The sequence below is a fragment of the Eriocheir sinensis genome, chromosome 8, assembly GCF_024679095.1.
Source record: "Eriocheir sinensis breed Jianghai 21 chromosome 8, ASM2467909v1, whole genome shotgun sequence".
NCBI lineage: Eukaryota > Metazoa > Arthropoda > Malacostraca > Decapoda > Varunidae > Eriocheir > Eriocheir sinensis.
The window spans coordinates 7,368,368-7,388,021 of NC_066516.1; the positions used below are offsets into that span (position 1 = coordinate 7,368,368).

General features: G+C 49.2%; 1 protein-coding gene across 1 annotated transcript; it reads right to left on the reverse strand.

Annotated features, from left to right (window-relative positions):
* Positions 1 to 2,326: 2,326 nt before the first annotated feature.
* LOC126995445 (roundabout homolog 2-like) lies at positions 2,327 to 8,704 on the reverse strand. The gene is made up of 4 exons (XM_050854997.1): positions 7,866 to 8,704; positions 5,447 to 6,025; positions 3,750 to 5,300; positions 2,327 to 3,650 (listed from the first exon to the last, which is right to left on the reverse strand). Exons 1-4 carry the CDS (start codon positions 7,951 to 7,953, stop codon positions 2,599 to 2,601), a joined length of 3,270 nt encoding a protein of 1,089 aa, XP_050710954.1. The 5' UTR covers positions 7,954 to 8,704; the 3' UTR covers positions 2,327 to 2,598.
* Between the last annotated feature and the right edge of the window lie 10,950 nt (positions 8,705 to 19,654).

Below are 19,654 nucleotides of genomic sequence, written 5' to 3' on the forward strand. Positions count from 1 at the left end.
AGAGAGGTCAATGTTTCTGTTGTTGTTGTCTTACATATCGTTGTGTGCTGCGCTGCGCTGCATTGAATCTCGTTATGCTTCCTTGGTCATGTGTTGCTGGGCGGGTTAAACATCCTTGTACTGTTTTGCTTCTGGTTAAGTCACATGGCTGGGGGGATGCGAGGCAGAGGAGAGGAGAGGAGAGGAGAGGAGACGAGAGGAGAGGAGAGGAGAAAGAAAAGAAAGAAAAGAAAAGAAGGGAAGGGAAGAGAAGAGAAGAGAACACAAGAGAAGAGAAGGGAAGGGAAGGGAAGAGAAGAGAAGAGAAGAGAAGAGAAGAGAAGTGAAGTGAAGTGAAGTGAAGTGAAGTGAAGTGAAGTGAAGTGAAGTGAAGTGAAGTGAAGTGAAGTGAAGAGAAGAGAAGAGAAGAGAAGAGAAGAGAAGAGAAGAGAAGAGAAGAGAAGAGAAGAGAAGAGAAGAGAAGAGAAGAGAAGAGAAGAGAGCGAGAGCGTTTCATTAGAGCCTGAGTGAAAAAGTCTCGTCTCCTGCGGTTCCCAAGACGCTTCACACAAGCCGGCCTGCACGTCGCGCCCACATATTATGCTTGTACGCCGTTTCCTCTTCCTCCAGCAACACACACAATCCAGTTTACCCACAAATGTACACATGCCCTGACTTACCTACACACACACACACACCTTTAACTCCCACCACACCTGCACACACACACACACACACACACACATCAGCCTCACTCCTGATCCCCAGCGACTATCCATCATGCATACTAAACTCATTCGCAGTTTCCATTAAAACTGCAGAGGCTGGTACGTTTGTGTCACACTTTGGTGCCGCTACTGCGCATGTGTGTGTGTGTGTGTGTGTGTGTGTGTGTGTGTGTGTGTATGGTGTAGGGTAGGGTGAGGCAATGATTGGCTTGCTTTTTTTTATATTTTTGCCCTAGAACTGCTTCCTTTACTGTAATAAAAGGTTAGGGTAGGGTGGGGTGGGCTGGGGGTATTGTAGTGCAGCGTAGTGTAGTATGGCGTGTAAGGTTTCTTTCCTAATGGGTCACGTCGCAGGAAGAGCCGGTCGGTGACGCTGCATTGTTCCCTGACACTTCCTGCCCGCGGGGACGGCCGTGCCCAGCGATGCATCAGAGATTCTCGACATTTGTCATTTTAATAAGCACGTTGCTATTTGTGATCAATATTAAGTCTCATCTGGCAAATTATGTGGGAAATATAATTCAATTTGATTAGCGAAGGGATATAAATTGTCCCCTCTCGCAATTTACTTCTTGTGTTAGACTGCAAGATAATTGTGTTGGCGGGAACTTTCTTTGGCAATGTATTTGATTTAACCTAGAGTGACATCGCCTTATCATATCCGCGTTCCGTCTGCCTACTCTTAATTAAAATCCTTAATAAGAAATTGCTGATATTTATAAGCGACAATTTGTTCACTCCATTCGAAAGTGGTTGGTTGCATCGAATTCGTGATACCTCATATTGAATCTTTAGTTAATTTTGCTACAGATTTTTTGGGGAGTTTCGTTTTTTTTTTCTCCTGCTGTTTATTTCTTTCTCTTTTTAGATTTCGTGTACTCTTGTCTCTGTGGACGTCTGTCTTTTCCTCTTTCCCTTAACCTCCTTTTTACCTGCCTGTCTTGGTTTATCTGCATCTTTATTTATTTTTTCATCCTTCTCTGTCTGTTTGTGGCCGTTTCTGTGGCTCTGTGTCTCTCTCTCTCTCTCTCTCTCTCTCTCTCTCTCTCTCTCTCTCTCTCTCTCTCTCTCTCTCCGGCCAGTTAGTTAGGGCCGAGCACTTAATGAAAACACAGATCATGGCCAAGAGCAATATTGGAAGGGATATTGAATGTTTAACTGATCCTCTCGACCCTCCTAGGAACCATTATTCACTCCCTTCTATCCTCGCAGCGCTCTTCAATTTTTTTTTTCAGTTTTCTTTTTTCTTCTTGCTATTCTCCTTCCTCGTTATCGTCTGCATCGCCCATGAATACTGACCCTGTACGTCGTTGTTGTTGTTGTATAGTGCGCACCCAGAGGACGTCCGCCACAATGCCCACTCCCGCCACGGCTGTGTTTTTGTCTGCCATTATGGTTATGCCTCCGGACGCTTTATTGGACCACATTGCAGGGACGTTTCTCTCTCTCTCTCTCTCTCTCTCTCTCTCTCTCTCTCTCTCTCTCTCTCTCTCTCTCTCTCTCTCTCTCTCTCTCTCTCTCTCTCTCTCTCTCTCTCTCTCTCTCTCTCTCTCAGTATATCCGGTTTCTTTTTTCTTTTTTCTTTTAAGGATGAAAATGGAGGACATTGACACACATCATTATGAAAAATGTTATAAAAATATTTTTCCATATAAATATGTACACCTAATGACTAGCAACATTGTGGGAGCAGCCTGTGCAAAGCCTCGCAACGGGATGCAGGCCGGGCCGCCCCAGGTCTTGGGTTACTGAGGGGGTGCTTGGTGGGAGGCCGAGGCCTCACCTGCCTCCCGGCGACACTCCCGTCTGGCTCCTCCCTCCGCCGCGGGCACGCCTTGCCTTTATGATAACTTGAGGTTGAAGGGGAGGGAGACGGAAGGGGTGATGGGAGCTAGCTAGTGTCGGTTTGAGGCAGCGGCGTAGGATGGGAGACGTGGGAGCTGCATGAAGAAGACCTGATAGAACTGCGGCTGTCCAGGGAACTGAAAGTGACCATGTCCGTGGGACGATCGAGCGGCGTTATCCGCGCATAGGGGCGGCGAGCATCGGGATGCTCGTAATGTGGCTCCCCGATCAGGCCACACTGGGTGGTGGCGTAATGCCTGGGCGCCCTGTACGGGTGACAGCATACAGATAGATCCCCAAGGTCAAGGGGCGGCGGGCAGGCCGGGGGCGGCGGCAGGATGGCGGCCCAGTTGACCTGCACGCCGGAGTCGTCGCTGTGGTGGCGCCAGGGCGTGCCCTGCTGGAGGTGGGGCGAGGGCGGCGCCAGCAGGGCCGTGGTGGCGTAGGGCTCCGTGGCCTCGTTGGGCCGCTGCACACGCGGCTCCGCGTACTCGTTGTTCAGCTGGTCGGGCCGCAGGAGGCGGGTCGAGGACAGGCTGGAGTCTTTGTCGCTCTCCGAGGGCCGCCACAGCTTGTGTTCGCTGTACATGTTGACGGAGTGGTGGTCGGGGCAGAGGGACGGGTCCTGGTACAGGGAGGGGGCGTGGGGCGGGTTGGAGGGCGGCGCCTTGTGCCGCAGCCTTCTCACGTAGAAGGCGGTTGCTAGGAACAGCACCACCACCAGGGGAATCAGCAAGTACGCAAGCCAGGAGGGCTGAGGCGGCGCGTACAGCACCGAGCCCCCTACGCCGTCCCCCGCCGTTTGGGCCTCCTCGAGGCTGCGGGCGTCGATCAGCACTGGGTCACTAGAGGGCCCCGCCCCCGCCCCGGTGATTGCTGAAACCCGCACGGTGTAGAGGCGGCCGGAGTGCAAGCCGGTCGCCTCCAGCCAGGGCGAGGCCACCGTCTGCGTGCTGTGGCTGCCGTTGTGGCTCAGCGTCACGCGGTAGCCCAGGAGCCGCCCGCGGACCGCTGCGCCCTCCACGGCCGACCACTGGATGAGGACGGAGCCCTCATCGCGGTGAGCCACGCGCACGTCGCCGGGCGCCTCCAACGGCACTGTGGGGGGAAAAGGTGGGGTGAGACAGGCATGGAGAGGTGCACACACACACACACACACACACACACACACACACACACGCACACACACACACGTACCGTCCTCGGGGGTGGTGAGGGAGTAGGAGTTGGATGGCGTGCCCTCGACGCTGCGCCAGAAAGGCACCACGAAGAAGGTGTAGGGCGTGAAGGGCTGCAGGCCGTTCACCGCGTGGGAGGAGGAGGAGGCGGCGGCGCCCAGCACGGTGGCCACCTGCACGTCGCCGCCGCCGCTCTCCGCCACCGAGTACACCAGTACGCCCTCCACTGCGCCCTCGCTCGGGGCCAGGAACTCCCAGGTGAGCAGCACGCTGTCCGGTGCGGTAGCTGCAGCGCCGCTGAGGGTGAGCACGGGGCGGCCGAGGCGGCGGCGGGCCTGACGCACCTGGTCTGCGTCGAGGCCGGACTCGCGGCGTGACCTCGCTGTCACCGGGTCCGACCAGGGGCTCGGGAAGGAGGCGCCGCGGTTGCTGACGGCTCGCACCAGGAAGGTGTAGGTGTTTCCGGGGGCGAGCTGGTCCACGACGCACGACTCCTGCGTGGTGACGGCGTCAGCCACGCGCCACTCCGGCCAGCCCCGCCGCCAGTACTCCACCGAGTACCACTGCGCCCACTCGCCGCCCTCCTGCGAGTTGGGCAGCCAGCTCAGCCGCACCGCAGTCCCGTTCACGTCAACCGCTCGCGGCTTAGTGGGCGGCGCCGGCAGCAGCGGCAGCGGCTCGGCGTCCCCCGCCTCTTCTGACACGCGCAGCGCCGCGCTCTGCTCCACGCTGCCCGTTGACGCCTCCACGTGGCAGCTGTAGATGCCGGCGTCCTCCGGGCGAACGTCCTTGATGATGAGGGCGCCGTTATCGGGAAGCGACAGGCGAGGGTCGGGGGCGGCGTCGCCCTGCGAGAGGGGACGTGCTGGAAGGTGGGCCGCCGGCCGGTAGTGCCAGGTAACCTGCGCCTCCGCCGCTTCGCTCACCACCTCGCAGCGGAAGGTCGCCACGCCCCCGGGTGCCACTTCCTGGTCCTGGGGCCCCACGCCCACCACAGGCGGGGGCAGCGCCAGCACCACCACCACCTCCGCCCAGGCACTCACGCCGCCGCCAGTGCTCACGCCCCAGCAGTAGTAAGTGCCGCTGTCCTCGGTGGCCGCCTGGCGCAACAGCAGCGTGTGCCCGTCCTCGCTGACGGAGGCGCGGCCGTTGCTCTGGCCGGGGGCAAGGAGAGCGGTCCTGTCCAACGTGGGGAGCCGCCACACCACCATCGGGCGAGGCTCGCCCTCCACGCGGCACGAGACACTCGCGTCCTCGCCCGCCATCACCTGCAGGTGCTGTGGCCGCTGCGTCAGCTCCGGGGCGTCGACGACGGTGAGCGTGGCGCGCGCGGCGGCCCGGCCCGCCTCGCTCTCCGCCTCGCACACGTACACGCCTGAGTCCGCGGCCGCTACCTCCTGCAGCACCAGCCGCGTCTCCTCCAGCGTGGCGCGCCCCAGTGGCATCTTGCCGTCCAGCCGCCGCCACGTGACCTTGGGCGACGGCGATCCCCGCGCCCGGCACGCCAGCTCCACCACCACGCCCGACGCCGCCGTCACGTTGGCCGGCTGCTCCTCGAACCAGGGCGGCGCTGCGGAGAGGGAGAGGACCTGCGTGAGGGAGTGTACTCACACACACACACACACACACACACATGTAGTCATATATAGTCATAAATGCTGAGAGGGACTGACAGAGAATGTTGACACACACACACACACACACACACACACTTACTCATGACGGACAGCGTCGTGGCCGGGGCCTCACGGCTGCCGGCGGCGTTGCGGGCGCGACACACGTACACCGCTGAGTCCTTCTCCACGGCATTGCTGATGGCCAGGTCGCCGTCCTCCGTGACGTGGACGCGGCTCGAGTCACTCACCTGGCGGCCGTCCCGCAGCCATGTGACCTCCGGCTGCGGGGTGCCCCTGGGGGGCCGGCAGGGCAGACTGACGGAGTCCCCGACGCGGGCCTTCACCGCGGGCTCCGGCACGCTCTGGAACTCGGAGGACAGAGTGGCCACGGTGAGGGTGGCGTTGCGGGAGCGCGTGGCGCCGTACCTGTTGGAGGCGACGCACCAGTAGGTGCCGGCGTCGCTCTCCCTCCTGGTGGCGGTGACGCGGAGGAAGAAGAGGGAGCCGGCGGGCAGCAGCACGCGGTGGGCGCGAGGGTCCTGCGGCGAGGTGGTCACCTCCTCGCCGTCACGAAACCACCTGATGCGGGCGGCCCCCGAGGAGGCGCAGTTGAGAGTGACGGGCTCGTTGCGGCGCACCACCACGCTGCTCGGGTGCTCCCGCAGTACCGGCGGGCCATCTGGAACATGTTTTGTAATTAATAATTGTCCTATCCTCGGCCTTGTAGACCAACCTGCCCCTCTCATTGCTCCCCTGCAGTGCCTACGTGACTTGCATCTTACTGGTATACCTCCTGCCGAGGAAGGATCATTATTTGCCGCAAAACAAATGTGCTTGCTGAGTGAATCTGTCGCCGCATGTGATTAATGAGACCGAGAAGCAGAAAGTGAGGCGCGGCACGCACGGAGCGTAGAGTTTAACGCGATGTTCGTTGACACCTGCCAGTATCTTTTCTTGTTGGGGCTCAAGCAGCTCAGCACTTGCCTCATAGCTTATGATATGAATGACTGTGATGAGTGATCTATATACTTATTGGGCGGCGTACTATTCCGTGGCTTGAAAACATAAAAAAAAGTACTTATACCATTAACTCCTTAAAAGGACGAGAATGAGAGAGAGAGAGAGAGAGAGAGAGAGAGAGAGAAAATCCCCTCCCCCCGTCCCTTACACCACCAGGCAGGCAGCAGCAGCGTTATCTCGAGCACAATCAGCGGATCCTGGAGGCCGCGGTGCGTGTCGGGGGTCGCAATAAACTCCCTTGGGCCGTCATCTGCGGGGCACCAACGGGAGCTGATGTATAACGCTCAGCCATTGAAAAACCTGCACGGCGCCTCGGTACGTCGTGCGGGAGAGAAATATGGCTTAATTACTGACATCGGTGGCCGGCTAAGTGAGGCATCAGATTGGAACATCATAGCTATCAATTAAGACGTGATAGAGGCCCGGCCACTCCGTCTCGTCAGCCACGTCAGCAGCGGAACACGGTAGCCGCCCACTCGAGAAACAGGAGGAGGAGGAGGAGGAGAAGGAGGAGTGGGAGGAGGTAGGGAGGGTTAGTTCGTGAGGGATGAGGCTTTGTGTGGGAGGAAGAGAGGAACAAGGGCTGGGATGACTACACGAGGTCTTAAACTGAAGTAGATATCAGCATCCGAATGTCCTTAATCGGGTTGAGTTTCGCTTCAGTAACTCCGTCTTGTCTTGTGGGCGTTTTTGTTTTGTTTTTTGTTCTTCCTTTGCGAGGGATATTTGTGGGTTTATGGCCAATATATATTTTTTTTCAGCTCATTTATTTACTTTTATTAGGTTTCTGTCGATTCTATTTTACCTCTGAAGTTCTGAACCTGTCACTATTCCTCCCCCCTCCCCTCCCCTCTCTCTCTCTCTCTCTCTCTCTCTCTCTCTCATTGTCTCGAACTCCAAATAATCTTGCTTACGTTTTTACTGCCTCCTTCATACGTCTCTCTCTCTCTCTCTCTCTCTCTCTCTCTCTCTCTCTCTCTCTCTCTCAGACACGTGCTACACTCATGCGTATTCTGGGCACGTTTTGTAAGGGATTTTTTTCTCAAACGATATTTTTTGCGTGTGATTTCCTGTCGTTCGCACAATCTTCTCCAGCAATTATATTCGACGTTTATTTCTTCGTTCATGTATTTATTTGACGCGCCGTTTATACTGATTGTCCTCAAGTGCGCTTCATAAAGTTGCTCTGATGATTTAATAGAAAAAATGTGTACTGTGTTGACTTTTGTTTTATTCTTTTGTATTATTTTTTTTCTCTATCATCACCATCATTATAGACATCATCATTACCATTAAAATTGTTATCTTTTAGTTCTTCTCTTTCTCTCTCTCTCTTTCTCTCCTTTTGCATTATTCTTTTTTGTCATCACAATCATTATCGACATCATCATCATCATTATTATTCTCTCTCTCTCTCTCTCTCTCTCTCTCTCTCTCTCTCTCTCTCTCTCTCTCTCTCTCTCCCTTACACACACACAGTAAACACTAGAGCCATTTACCTTGAGCCGAGGAGGCCACGACCAGACACAGCAGCAGCAGGGGGAGGCAAAGTGTAGGGCCCATCTTCAGACGGCCACCACAGCTCATACACTCACCCCTCACACGCCCCACCTTGCCTAGGGGTTCAGGGTGCCTCGTACAATATAGGCACCTCAACCACAGTCACCGTCACTAAAAACACTCTTGCACGTTGGTCTCGCTAATACTCTCATAGTTTTCTGTAAGGCCCCAGCAGTGCACTCATGTCTGCTGCTCTGCTAGGACATAAGCATAGGATGTCGTCGTTTGGCACGCCTCACGCACCTCGAGACAACTGCACTTCTCAGAATCTTTCGATAACTGGCTGCAAGGTTAAGCTTCTTTGATTCTTGTTTCCAAACACACTTTTCGGTTCACATAATATCACACAGACTGGCCTGGATTTCCTCTACGTTTAAGTCACTTCACTGTTTCATTGCTTTGTTTTCACTTTGCTGTTGTATATATTTAGTTCCGTTCACTGATGATGACTTGCAAAAACTTAAAGACGTATTTCCAATAAAACAAAATTATGGCTCCGTTGCTTGACAGGGATGCTTCATTCAATCGAAGTAACGTTCCCGCAGCTTGATGGTTCCCAAAACCTTAGCCACAGTAATGCCCCTGTGACGCGGTTGGTCCATGGGCTCCGGGTCGCGGGCGAGGTGTGTTCCGCCCAGAGAACACTTGGGCGCGCAGGTCTGCCCCCGGGTTGATCTGCGCGACGACTGTGAGTGAGGAACCCGCGGAGCAGCGGTGGGGGCGTCGGCGAGGTCGATGGGCGGAGTCAGTTGGCGGTGGAGGGGAGAGTCGGGGTGGAGGGGGTGGGGCAGGGGAGGAGGGGAGATGAGAGAGCCCCCACGCGCTGCCCCTGCTATAAAAGTGCCCTTCGACCACTCTGCCGGGACCTCTCCGTGCCCTCCACCCGTGCGAGGGAACAAGTCAAACCGCCAACGCGACTTCCGATGAATATTATGCAAGAAATTCATGAGCGCGTCTCTTTAGCCCTCACGGGATGCCACTTGAGGGATTGTTGCCACTTCTTTATAGTCGTCGGGTGTTCGTTATGCTTACACGGCGGCGACGCGGCGAGGGTGCAAGGCGCTTGAGGCGACGACGAGGCGCGTGTCCGAAAGGCAACAAGACGAGGCGAAGGATTGTGGTCCAGCCTCTCCATCCATCCAGCTCCGTGCTCTGTTGTGGATGGTAATAAATAGACTGAAAAAAAAAAAGAAGAGATGAATCCTCACTCTTGCCTCACGCTGCTCGTGCCCATAGAACACACACACACACACACACACACACACACACACACACACACACACACAATGAATGGAAAAGAGTCTTACAATATGCCGCTGTCCATCCTGACACTCCTAAGCAAAGAAATAAAAAAGATAAAAAAAAAACGAAGCGATGTGAATAGAATGGAATAAGGTTATGAACAAAAAGAAGAGGTTACAAGTAGTTACCTTCCCTGTCAGCGCACCCTAGTGACCCTGAGAGAGAGAGAGAGAGAGAGAGAGAGAGAGAGAGAGAGAGAGAGAGAGAGAGAGAGAGAGAGAGAGAGAGAGAGAGAGAGAGAGAGAGAGAGAGAGAGAGAGAGAGAGAGAGAGAGAGAGAGAGAGAGAGAGAGAGAGAGAGAGAGAGAGAGAGAGAGAGAGAGAGAGAGAGAGTATACCACCATCATAACCACCACCACCAGCAGAAATAACAGTAACTACAAGAGAAGAGGATTGAGGAGGAGGAGGAGGAGGAGGAGGAGGAAGAGCCTTACATAATGGGTCTTCTCGCCGCAGCAGCTGCTCGCGAGGGGACAAAGACTCGAGTATTAGGTGGCTGAGGCGACCAGTGGGTGTCTCCTCGGGCTGTTATTGTCATGTTTTGTGTGGCGCAGGGGAGGGGGCGGGAGGGGACGTAGAGGAAGGTGACGGGAGGGCTCGGAAGGGGAAGGGAATGGAGGGGAGCTGGGGCATCCTGACACGTGCTGGGGGAGGGAGAAATTGAGGAAGGGGAGACAGGGGAGGGGTTCGTAGATTAGGTGAAGCTGAATGGAAAGGAAGGGGGAGGAGGAGTCAGGACACAGGACACTAGGAAGAGAGATAAGAGACTAGAGAGAAGTAAAGCAGGGGAAAGAAAGAGAAAGTAGGGAGACGACAAAACATGGATGAAGTGAAAGATAACAAATGTATTTTTCATATAAACTGTGGATGATAAAGGAAGAGAGTACGAACAGAGGAAGGAATAAATAGGATATATGAGAAGAGAACAAAGAATAACTAGAATCAAATGTGAAAGCTTTTTTTTTTTACAACAAAGGAGGCAGCTCAAGGGCACAAAAAAGTAAATAATAAAAAAACCCCGCTACTCGCTTCTCCTAAAAAGAATCCAAGGAGGTGGCCGAAAGAGGGGTCAATTTCGGGAGGAGAGGTGTCCGTAAATAACCAACGGTAAGAGAAGTAGAGAAGAGTAAAGAAGAACTGAATAGAATGAGAAGGCTTACATAACAAACAGTAAAAAGTAACTTAGATCGTAAATTATAACGATTCAAATGTACGGGATAAGAGAATAAAAAAAACGGAGAAGGTAGAAATGCAGGAAGAGGCCTCCATAAAAAAGAAATAAAGACGATGTAAGTACCGCTAGCACACGATAATGAAGGGAAGAAAACACTTGATGACCTCAGGGAAAAGAAAAAAAGAAAAGAAAACGAGAACACGAATGACAGACAAAGAAAACAATTAACTCCACCCGGTATCACTCGCCCTCACTTCCTCCCTCCCTCCTTCCCTCCCCCTCCTTCATCCTTCCTTTCCTCGGGCGCAACACGGGCCGCGCAACAGGCGACTCAGTGTATCCCAGGGGCACGCTATACTGACCCTTGGTGAGCGGCCGCACGCACGCACTCACACATCCCAAGCAAAAAAAGAAGAAAGGGGAAAGAGAGAAGAAAGGAAAATGTCTAAAGGTACACCGATCACCGGAAGCCAACACCACTTTTTTTCCTCCGGCGGGCTCTCAGGCTATGGAGGCAAGACGGTGCTACGCCTGCCCTGTACCTAAAGTCGAAGGCCCAGGGAAAATAAACTGGATTTGCGTCTTTGGGAGTGAAGTCTCGAGTGACGTTCTTCTCCTGACGGGAATGTTGCCACCGGGGGACTGCATTATGCATGGAGAACGGCTTTTTGAGTAAGGAGACCAGCTGCTGTTTCCGCTGGCGGGTGTTACAAGGCCACCTGTGCTCCGCTGCTGCTCCACATGCCGAAGTCGGGAAGGTGTGTTGAGAACGCTAATGGCACGTGAGATCGACAGTTGCTGTCTGGTATTTCTCTTCATGGGACCCCATTATGACCTCTGCAGTTGCTGCGCCATTATATTTAACCCAGTCAGTCAATCAATCAATCGATCATCTTCAGGGCATTCTCATAGGTGATGTTAACGACTCCAACACCACCAGTGCCTCTGTGAGCCCTTGAGACAAAGATACCCTGCTTCAAAACCTTGCATGATTATGTAACCCAATCAATCAGTCAATTCTTTTCAGGGTATTTATAGGTGATGTCAACGACGCCAATGCCACCAGGTCTTCTGTGAATCCTAGAGACGAGGAGACGTTGCCTCAAAACCTTGAATGGTGCCGTTGGGGTTTGAGTTCATTATCTTTGTCTATAGTCATGATAGGATTGGGACATGCTTCTGCTGCTGCCGGCAATGCTGGCGAAGGTGGCGACACAACTCGCTCACCTCTTGGCCTTGACTGGGTCTGAGACGGATAGGGCGGTGACTGTTATCCTCTATTTTGGTCTTGCTTTGAGCGGTGTCCCTGTTTATGGATCTGTCTTGCTTGCGGGAAGGATTGACCTCGTCCACTTCCTCCTCCTCCTCTTGAAACCCTTACTTATCCAGAATCTATAAATAGCAATCAACTGTGTACGTGTTTATATGCTTCTTATTAGCCGCTGACGGACTGACCGGCTTAGGCAACGCTACAAGGCACAGCTGCGGCAATGACCAGCTTCCAATGAGTCTGTGGGAGCCTTGGCGACCGATGGACGGCATGACAGGCACACAGAAGTTATCATCTCAGCCAGTGACAGGAACACAGCGCGGCAATATTACCAACAGCAAGAACCCAACAGTAATTAAAGCGGTGGAGGGGAACGGAGGAGGGTCGAGTATATGATGGTGGTGATCAGTGGCCTCGAAGTCGGAACAAACAAGACAGCAAGTAATAATGAAAACGAAGTAAGGGTATAGCTAATGAAAGGGAAGCAAAACCAGCAATTAGAAGACCCCGACAACAAAGTGAGGAAGAAGAACAGGTACGAGAAGAGAGTAATAAGTACGCACATAACCAGAGCAAAGCAGAAATAACCAGGAATAACGAAAACAAGACGAGGGAGCTGGTAATGAGAGAGAAGAAAGAAATAATAGACAGACGGCAGCTCAAGGGGAAAAAAATCATCACTCCTCATTTTGATCATACTTCTCTCTTCATTTCCTTCTCCTCATTCCTCTTCTCATTTCTTAACCCCTCATTATGTATATATATATATAAAAAAAAAAAAAAAACGCTGGCGCTGCTCCTGTAAATAGTTGATAGAGCTGGCTAGCCGAAAGAAGATCAAAATTAGATGGAGAGGTGTCTTAATACTCTCCTCTTGAAAGCGTTGAAGTCGTAGGCAGGGGAAAGTACAGACAAAGGAAGGTAGAGGTAACGTTGGGGTCATATACCATAGCTGCGCGTAGCCTCGGTGCTCATCTCCATCACACAGTCAGAGTAGTTACAAAAAAAGATAATCACAATAACGATAATAATGATAATTGGAAGGAAGGGAAATTCAAACAATATCTCATTTTACCTCGGTCTTAGTTAACCCGCTCCCACAGCCTCTAAATAGTTAACTCGGTATTCCTCTTAATCAAACCCTCGACAGACCTGATCCCTGCCTGACTAAGAGAGAGAGAGAGAGAGAGAGAGAGAGAGAGAGAGAGAGGCTGATGCATGATAGATTAGACCGGTTTATTCAGATCACACAAAACACCCATTGGCAAACTATACGTCTCGTTCTCCTGTATCTGTATATCTATCTGTGTTTGTCTGTGTATATGTGTCTGACAATCTCTCTCTAGTCTGTCTGTCTGTCTGTCTGTCTGTCTGTCTCTGTATCTCTTTGTTTGTCTGTCTTGATTATTTGATTGCTTGTTATTAATTTATTGATTTAAGTTTATAGGTAGATTAATGTTTTTTGTGTTGTTAGTGTTCATATTTCTTCTTGTTATTGGTGTTGTCTATTAGTGTTTTCCCTCCACCTCCACCTCCACCTCAACCGCCACCCACTCCTCCACCTCCTCCTTCTCCACGCTCTGCCTGTTCACAAAGGTATCTCTGCCCCTAATCTACCTGTGCAGCCGCCCCTCGCGAGGTTAATTACCCTCGACCGCCTCACCTGCCGCCACTCCGATCCTCGCAGCCTTTTGTGCGGCCGATGGAGATTGTGTGCGAGTAATGAAGGGTTGAATTTTGGCTGCAGGGAGGTGTGTGTGCGTGTGTGTGTATGTGTGTGTGTGTGTGTGTGTGTGTGTGTGTGTGTGTGTGTGTTCTCCGTCTGAAGGTTATTTTTCTCGTCGTCGTCTTCCGAGTCGTCGATGTTATGGTCGTCGGTGTAGCCTCAGGGAGTCTCATTAGCCCCGCCTCGTGTTCATCCCGGAGGCGGCCCATTGATAGCAGCAGGACAAGAAAAGCCTCCTCGCCATTTCCCGTATGCTGCCTCTTATTCCTTATTTTCCTCCTCTTCATTCTTCTTCCAGCCTCTAACTCCTCACTTCTGCTTCACTTCCCTATCTTAAACGTCCTCTGATATGTTTCCTCCTTTCCATCTCTTTCGTGCTGTCTATAATTCTTTTTTTTCCCTCCTTCTCAAACATTTAACTTTTTTTCCTCACATCATTCTTCACTGTCCTATCTTAAATCTATTTCTTCATATATAATTTCTCATTCTGGTGGTAATTATTCCTCTATTCCTCCTCCTCAAGCCTCTAACTCCTATTCTCACATCTGCTTCACTTCCTTGTCTCCTCTTCTCACTTCCATTTCTTACACCTTTTCCATCTGTTTCTTCCTATCACCCAATTTCTTCTCATTCTTCCCCCTGCTTTTCCTCATTTATCTTTCTCTGTATTCCATCCTTCCCCTTGTCTTTGTCAGTAAGTTTGTCTCTGTCTGTCTGTCTGTACGTCTGTCTTTCTCTCTCAGACATGTTTTGCAGTCTTCCACGTAACATCACACGGAAACATCACCGCCACTATACCGCTGTCATATCTCCTGCTCGAAACACATATATCTTCTCTTCTCCCCTCATATCCATCAACCATCACCTGCTGTTCCTCCTATTAATTCCACTACACATTTCATGAACTCTCTCTCCTACTTTCCCTCTCCATTGCCATCCTCTTCTCACCCTCTTTTACTGACTGAATATATAAAGAGAGGAAAAAGAAAAGAAAATCGACACATCTATTCTTTTCTTCCCTTATTTCCATCAACCATCACCTGCTGTTTCTCCTATTCCTTCCACTACGCATATCATCAACTCTCTCTCCTCCTTTCCCTCTCCATTGCAACCCTCTCCTCACACCCTCTCCAGAAAAAAAGGGAAAATCGCTCCAGATTCATAAACTAACAAGACGAACGCACTGAACTTCGCCCGCGCCGGTACAAATTAATGACATTTAGTTGGTATAGTTTTAACGCTGGGGACGAACGGGTGTGTGTGGTGGCTGGCTGTACGCTCCGCTGGCCCCGACTGGCGAGTGTTTGGGCGAGATAACGCCTGATGAAAATAACAGTTGTTGGTTCTTTGTTTGTGCCTTTCCTGCATGGCTTAAGTGTTAGTTTTTTATTAGTTGTTATTGTAATTGTAACTTATTGTGTTTTTTTGTATATATTTGTTATCGTTTCGTCTTTAGGAAGCAATTATGACCAAGGATGGCGTTTAGTTCTTTGTTTGTTCTCTTTTCACTTGCCGTTATTTATGTGACGTCGTTATTTATGTTTACCCGTTTATCTTTCCTGAGAGTTGAATAATTTCTTTCACTTCATTATCTGTCTCTTCCCACTTGTTTATATCTTTTTAAGGGTATTGTTTGTAGTTTTTGTTTGCTTTCATCTGTCAGCAGTTTACTTTCTGGCCTGTTTATTGTCTTCCTTACCTATTTATTTGTTAATTGACGCTTTTATTATCATATTTTATTTTTTATTCTGTTCAATACTTGTGCTCCTGCCTCGTCCTTGCCTCCCCCCCCTCCTCCCCTCGCCTTCTTCCCACCCACCCAATCAAGTCGTGTTCCTTGTCAGCTCAGGAACAACAGGTAGCACACACACAACACGGCACTCATAAAAACTTGCCGCATCGATAATTTACCGCTGCATCAGTATATCTAAGGCCGGGGACAGCGCTGCCACTCTCATGCGCCGGACAGACCACCTCGTTAAGGGACAAGCCCCCCGATATTTGTCTTACCGCTGTACATGATAACGCTGAGGATTGCCGGACAGCTCAAAGAAGGAGGGAGCTGTGCATTCTTAAGGGTAAAAAATATATGACGTTGTTTCTGATCCTGCAGTATCCTTCATCCCTTCCTGGTTATTTATTAGTGTTATTGTTATTGGTATTAGTATTGGTATTAGGATAAGTATGTGCATTCTTGAGGGAAAAAATATATGACGTATTTGCTGATGATGAGTTTATTTATATTATTTTGTATTGTTTATTAGTGTTATTTTTTATTTGATGGGTTTTGTTGAGTCACTGATATTTTCTTTCCTTCATCAATAATAGTTATCTCATTTTCAAAAGATTCTTCTACATGTAATATAGTCTTCATCGTCCTTGTCTCCTCACTTTTTTTTTAAGTCTGTTTATTATTTTTTTTTTTACTGGTTTGCTGTAGTGGATGAATATTAACTTGGTCTTGATTTCCCATGCGGTGTTGATCTTGTTCAATTTCGCTTGGTTTTTCTTTAACTTCATTTATACTATACATTTCGCTCTTATTTTTCCCTTTATGCCAGTGATCGATGAATTTTTTGGTGTTAATATTGTATACTATCTCTTTTCATCTCTTTTTCGTTCCTGTTTCGACTTTTATAAGGTCTGTATATTGCAACTGTCACCTTCATTTCATTATTATTCCTTTCTCTGGCTTATTGTTTTCCTCATTTCTTCATTCACAGCTCAAGTTATCTTTATTTCTCTACTTTATTTTTATCATTCTCTCGATAAAGTCCCTCCGGCTCTCCTTCCCCTTCCCTCCTTATAAGAGTAAGCCCGCGAGACATATTGATACGATTCCAGCCTTGAGAAGTGATATTAGAGAATCCTAATGAGGTTAAGAATGAGCGCGTGTTCCTGAAACCGTGCTGAGCATCGGAAATGATGTAGGTTCCTTGAAGACAACAACATCATTTTCGATGCTCAGCACGGTTTCAGGAACAAGCGCTCATGCTTAACCAATTTATTGAACTTCTTCCAAGGTATCTATGAAAACTGGGATAATCATATCCCCAGCGATGTTATATATCTAGACTTTCAGAAAGCCTTTGACAAAGTGATACACGAAAGACTCCTCAAGAAACTCAAGTCGGCAGGATTAGGCGGCAATCTGACAGCGTGGATCAAAGACTGGCTCACTGGAAGAAAACAACGAGTTGCACTCAACGGACAGGCCTCCGAGTGGCTCCCGGTCACAAGTGGAGTGCCACAGGGGTCAGTGCTGGGACCCATACTTTTCATCATATATATCAACGACCTAGAACTAGGATTGAAATCCAATCTTTCAAAATTTGCCGACGACACAAAGGTGGGTGGGAAGGCCCTCACAACGGCAGACTGCAAAATTATCCAGAGAGACCTGGACCAGATCACTCGGTGGTCAGAAAAATGGCAGATGTCCTTCAACACTGCCAAATGTAAAGTAATGCATATCGGATCCAGAAACAGCAACCACACATACCACATGGGTGGCGAACCACTACATGTTGTGCAAGAGGAAAGAGACCTCGGGGTCACCATCAGCAGTGACTTGAAACAAATAAAACACTGCAAGTCCGCCTGTAAGAAAGCCAATACAATGCTTGGGTTCATATCGAGGAACTTCGAATACAAGACGCCGGGAGTTATGTTATCCTTGTACAATTCGCTGGTAAGGCCCCACCTGGAATACGCCGTGCAATTCTGGTCTCCTAATTACAGGAAAGACATTGAATTACTTGAGAGAGTACAGCGCCGCGCCACGAAGATGATACCATCACTGAGGACGAAGCCCTATGAAGAGCGACTCGAGCGACTCAACCTCTTCACGTTGGAAAAGAGACGCCTGCGGGGAGACATGATACAAGTCTTTAAGTACCTGAACAAGCTTAGCAACGTTGATCACTCCAAACTCTTCACGCTACAAAGCAACCTGAGAACAAGAAACAACGGAAAAACAATTTAAGCAAAGCGGTGCAGTACCGACATCGGCAGGAGTTATTTCTCGAATAGAGTTGTTCGCCATTGGAACAGCCTCCCTGCAGAAGTGGTTAGCGCAGAGACCATCAACTCCTTCAAGAAACGCATTGATCGCCACTTTGCTGCATCGGGAGTGAACTGAACGTTCCCAAGAGTAGAAACACAAGTGCTTTAATCCTTCCCTGCAAGCCACTCCTATGGCAAACGGATTGATTGAATCACTGAACGCAGGCAGCCTAGTAATGAGCCAACAGGCTTTCTGCTGCCTGCTAGTCCATGTTTCCATGTTTCCTCCTCCTCCTCCTCCTCCTCCTCGTTTTCCTCGTCCTCGTCCTCGTCCTCGTGCTCGTCCTCGTCATCCTCCTCTCTTACCTCCTTTGGGCATGTGCTTTTGTATGTTTATTTATTTATTTATTCATTGCCTGATTGATTAATTAACTGTTTTACTCACTTATGTATTTTCAATTTCAGAGGAATGTCGTGCTGAGCGTTGGGCTTGATACTTCGTGAGGGTGAGTGTTGATTTGCGTTTTGTTATTTATTTATTTACTTATTTTGTTTCATTATGGATTTGATAGTTTATTTTAATTGCGTTTGGTATTTTTCACACGGATCTTTGAAGCGTGTTGATGTCGTGCGTGTTGTCGCTCGTGATTGATTGCCTTGGATTATTGTTGTGGTAGTTTTAGTTGTTTTGTTATTGTACTGCATACGAGGACGCGATTGTGCCCCACACCACTTGCGCCTCGCGGCCTTCCCGTTTGGTCCAGCCTATAAGCAATAATTTTGGAGCCGCCACACCCTTCCTCAGTTCGTCAGCCGCTGCAACGCTGGCAAGTAAGTAATAATTTTCTGCTCTTTTTGATTGAAATATTGATTACATGTAATATTTATGAATAATAATTACATTTATATATCTTTATATTAATCTCTTATATTTTCCTGATTCTTACACCACAACTACTACAACAATGACTGCTGCTACCACTTCTCCTCCTACTCTTACTCTTACTCTTACTCTTACGCTTACTACTACTACTACTACTACTACTACTACAGTGCAGGGTTAGCCCGCCCCGCACCCTGCCACACACACTCAACACCTCTCGCTTCCTCTCATATGTCAGCTATTTACTACCTTCAAATGGATTTGATTATATAATTAGATAATCCAATAAGGTCATATAGTGTTAAGATTGTTTCGTTTTTAGGATAATAACAACGATTTTGTATAAATACCACGACACTTGACAACGTTGGAATACAACGTTGTTAAGTGTCGTGGTATTAATACAAAACCTTTGTTATTATCATAAAAACGAAACAGTCTTTAACACTATATGACTTTATTAGATTATCCAATTATTTAATAAGATTCATTTAAGGTAGTAAATAGCTGACATATGAGAGGAAGCGAGAGGTGTTGAGAGTGTGTGGCAAGGTGCGAGGCGGGCTAACCCCGCACCCGCCAGTACCCCATCCTCCATTTTCTCGTGGAAATACTATACTACTTCCACTCCAACAAATACATTGTCTTCCTTCAACAGCCAGTAGTAATGCACGGGGCCTGGCTGCTGCTACAGGAGGCTGGAGGACTGTTGCCTGGGATTCACACCTCTGTAAAAATACTTAAATCCTATCCTACCCTAACCTTGGCTCTCTCAACAGAAACTATAAATCATTGCCTAGAACAGATAACATATATTTGTTTATAATCCATTCCTTTATTTAGGAAAATGTTGGAAATAAAAATAATATTTATTGCACAGAAGTTTTTGAGTCTGAAAAATGATATTTATTTTACATTCTGCCCACAAGAAAAGGTTGTGCTGCCAGGTGACTGCGAGTCGACCTGCTGCCCCCCGCTCCCCGTGCCCCCGCTTTCCTCTACTCTATGGACTTGGTATCCAGGTATCTTACTCATGACTATAGTCCTAACTTTTAACCCCTTTTACTAATTGCTTCAGTTACCAATGATGATTTGCATATTTTTTCCTTTTGAACTATAATATTGATATTGGGTTTTAAGTCCGGAAATTGTAAATATAATAAAAAACAAACAAATAAGTGTATTTTATTTTGTAAATTAATCCACAATCGGGAACACGAATGTGGTGACGTACTACAAAATATCAAGTGTGTTCTGGGGTTAAGATGTTTGAACCGTGTGTTATGTTTTATATTAGTGAACTAGGCCATGATGATGAATTATATGATTCCCTCAACACAGTCAAGAAAGGATAATAATTTTGCTGTGG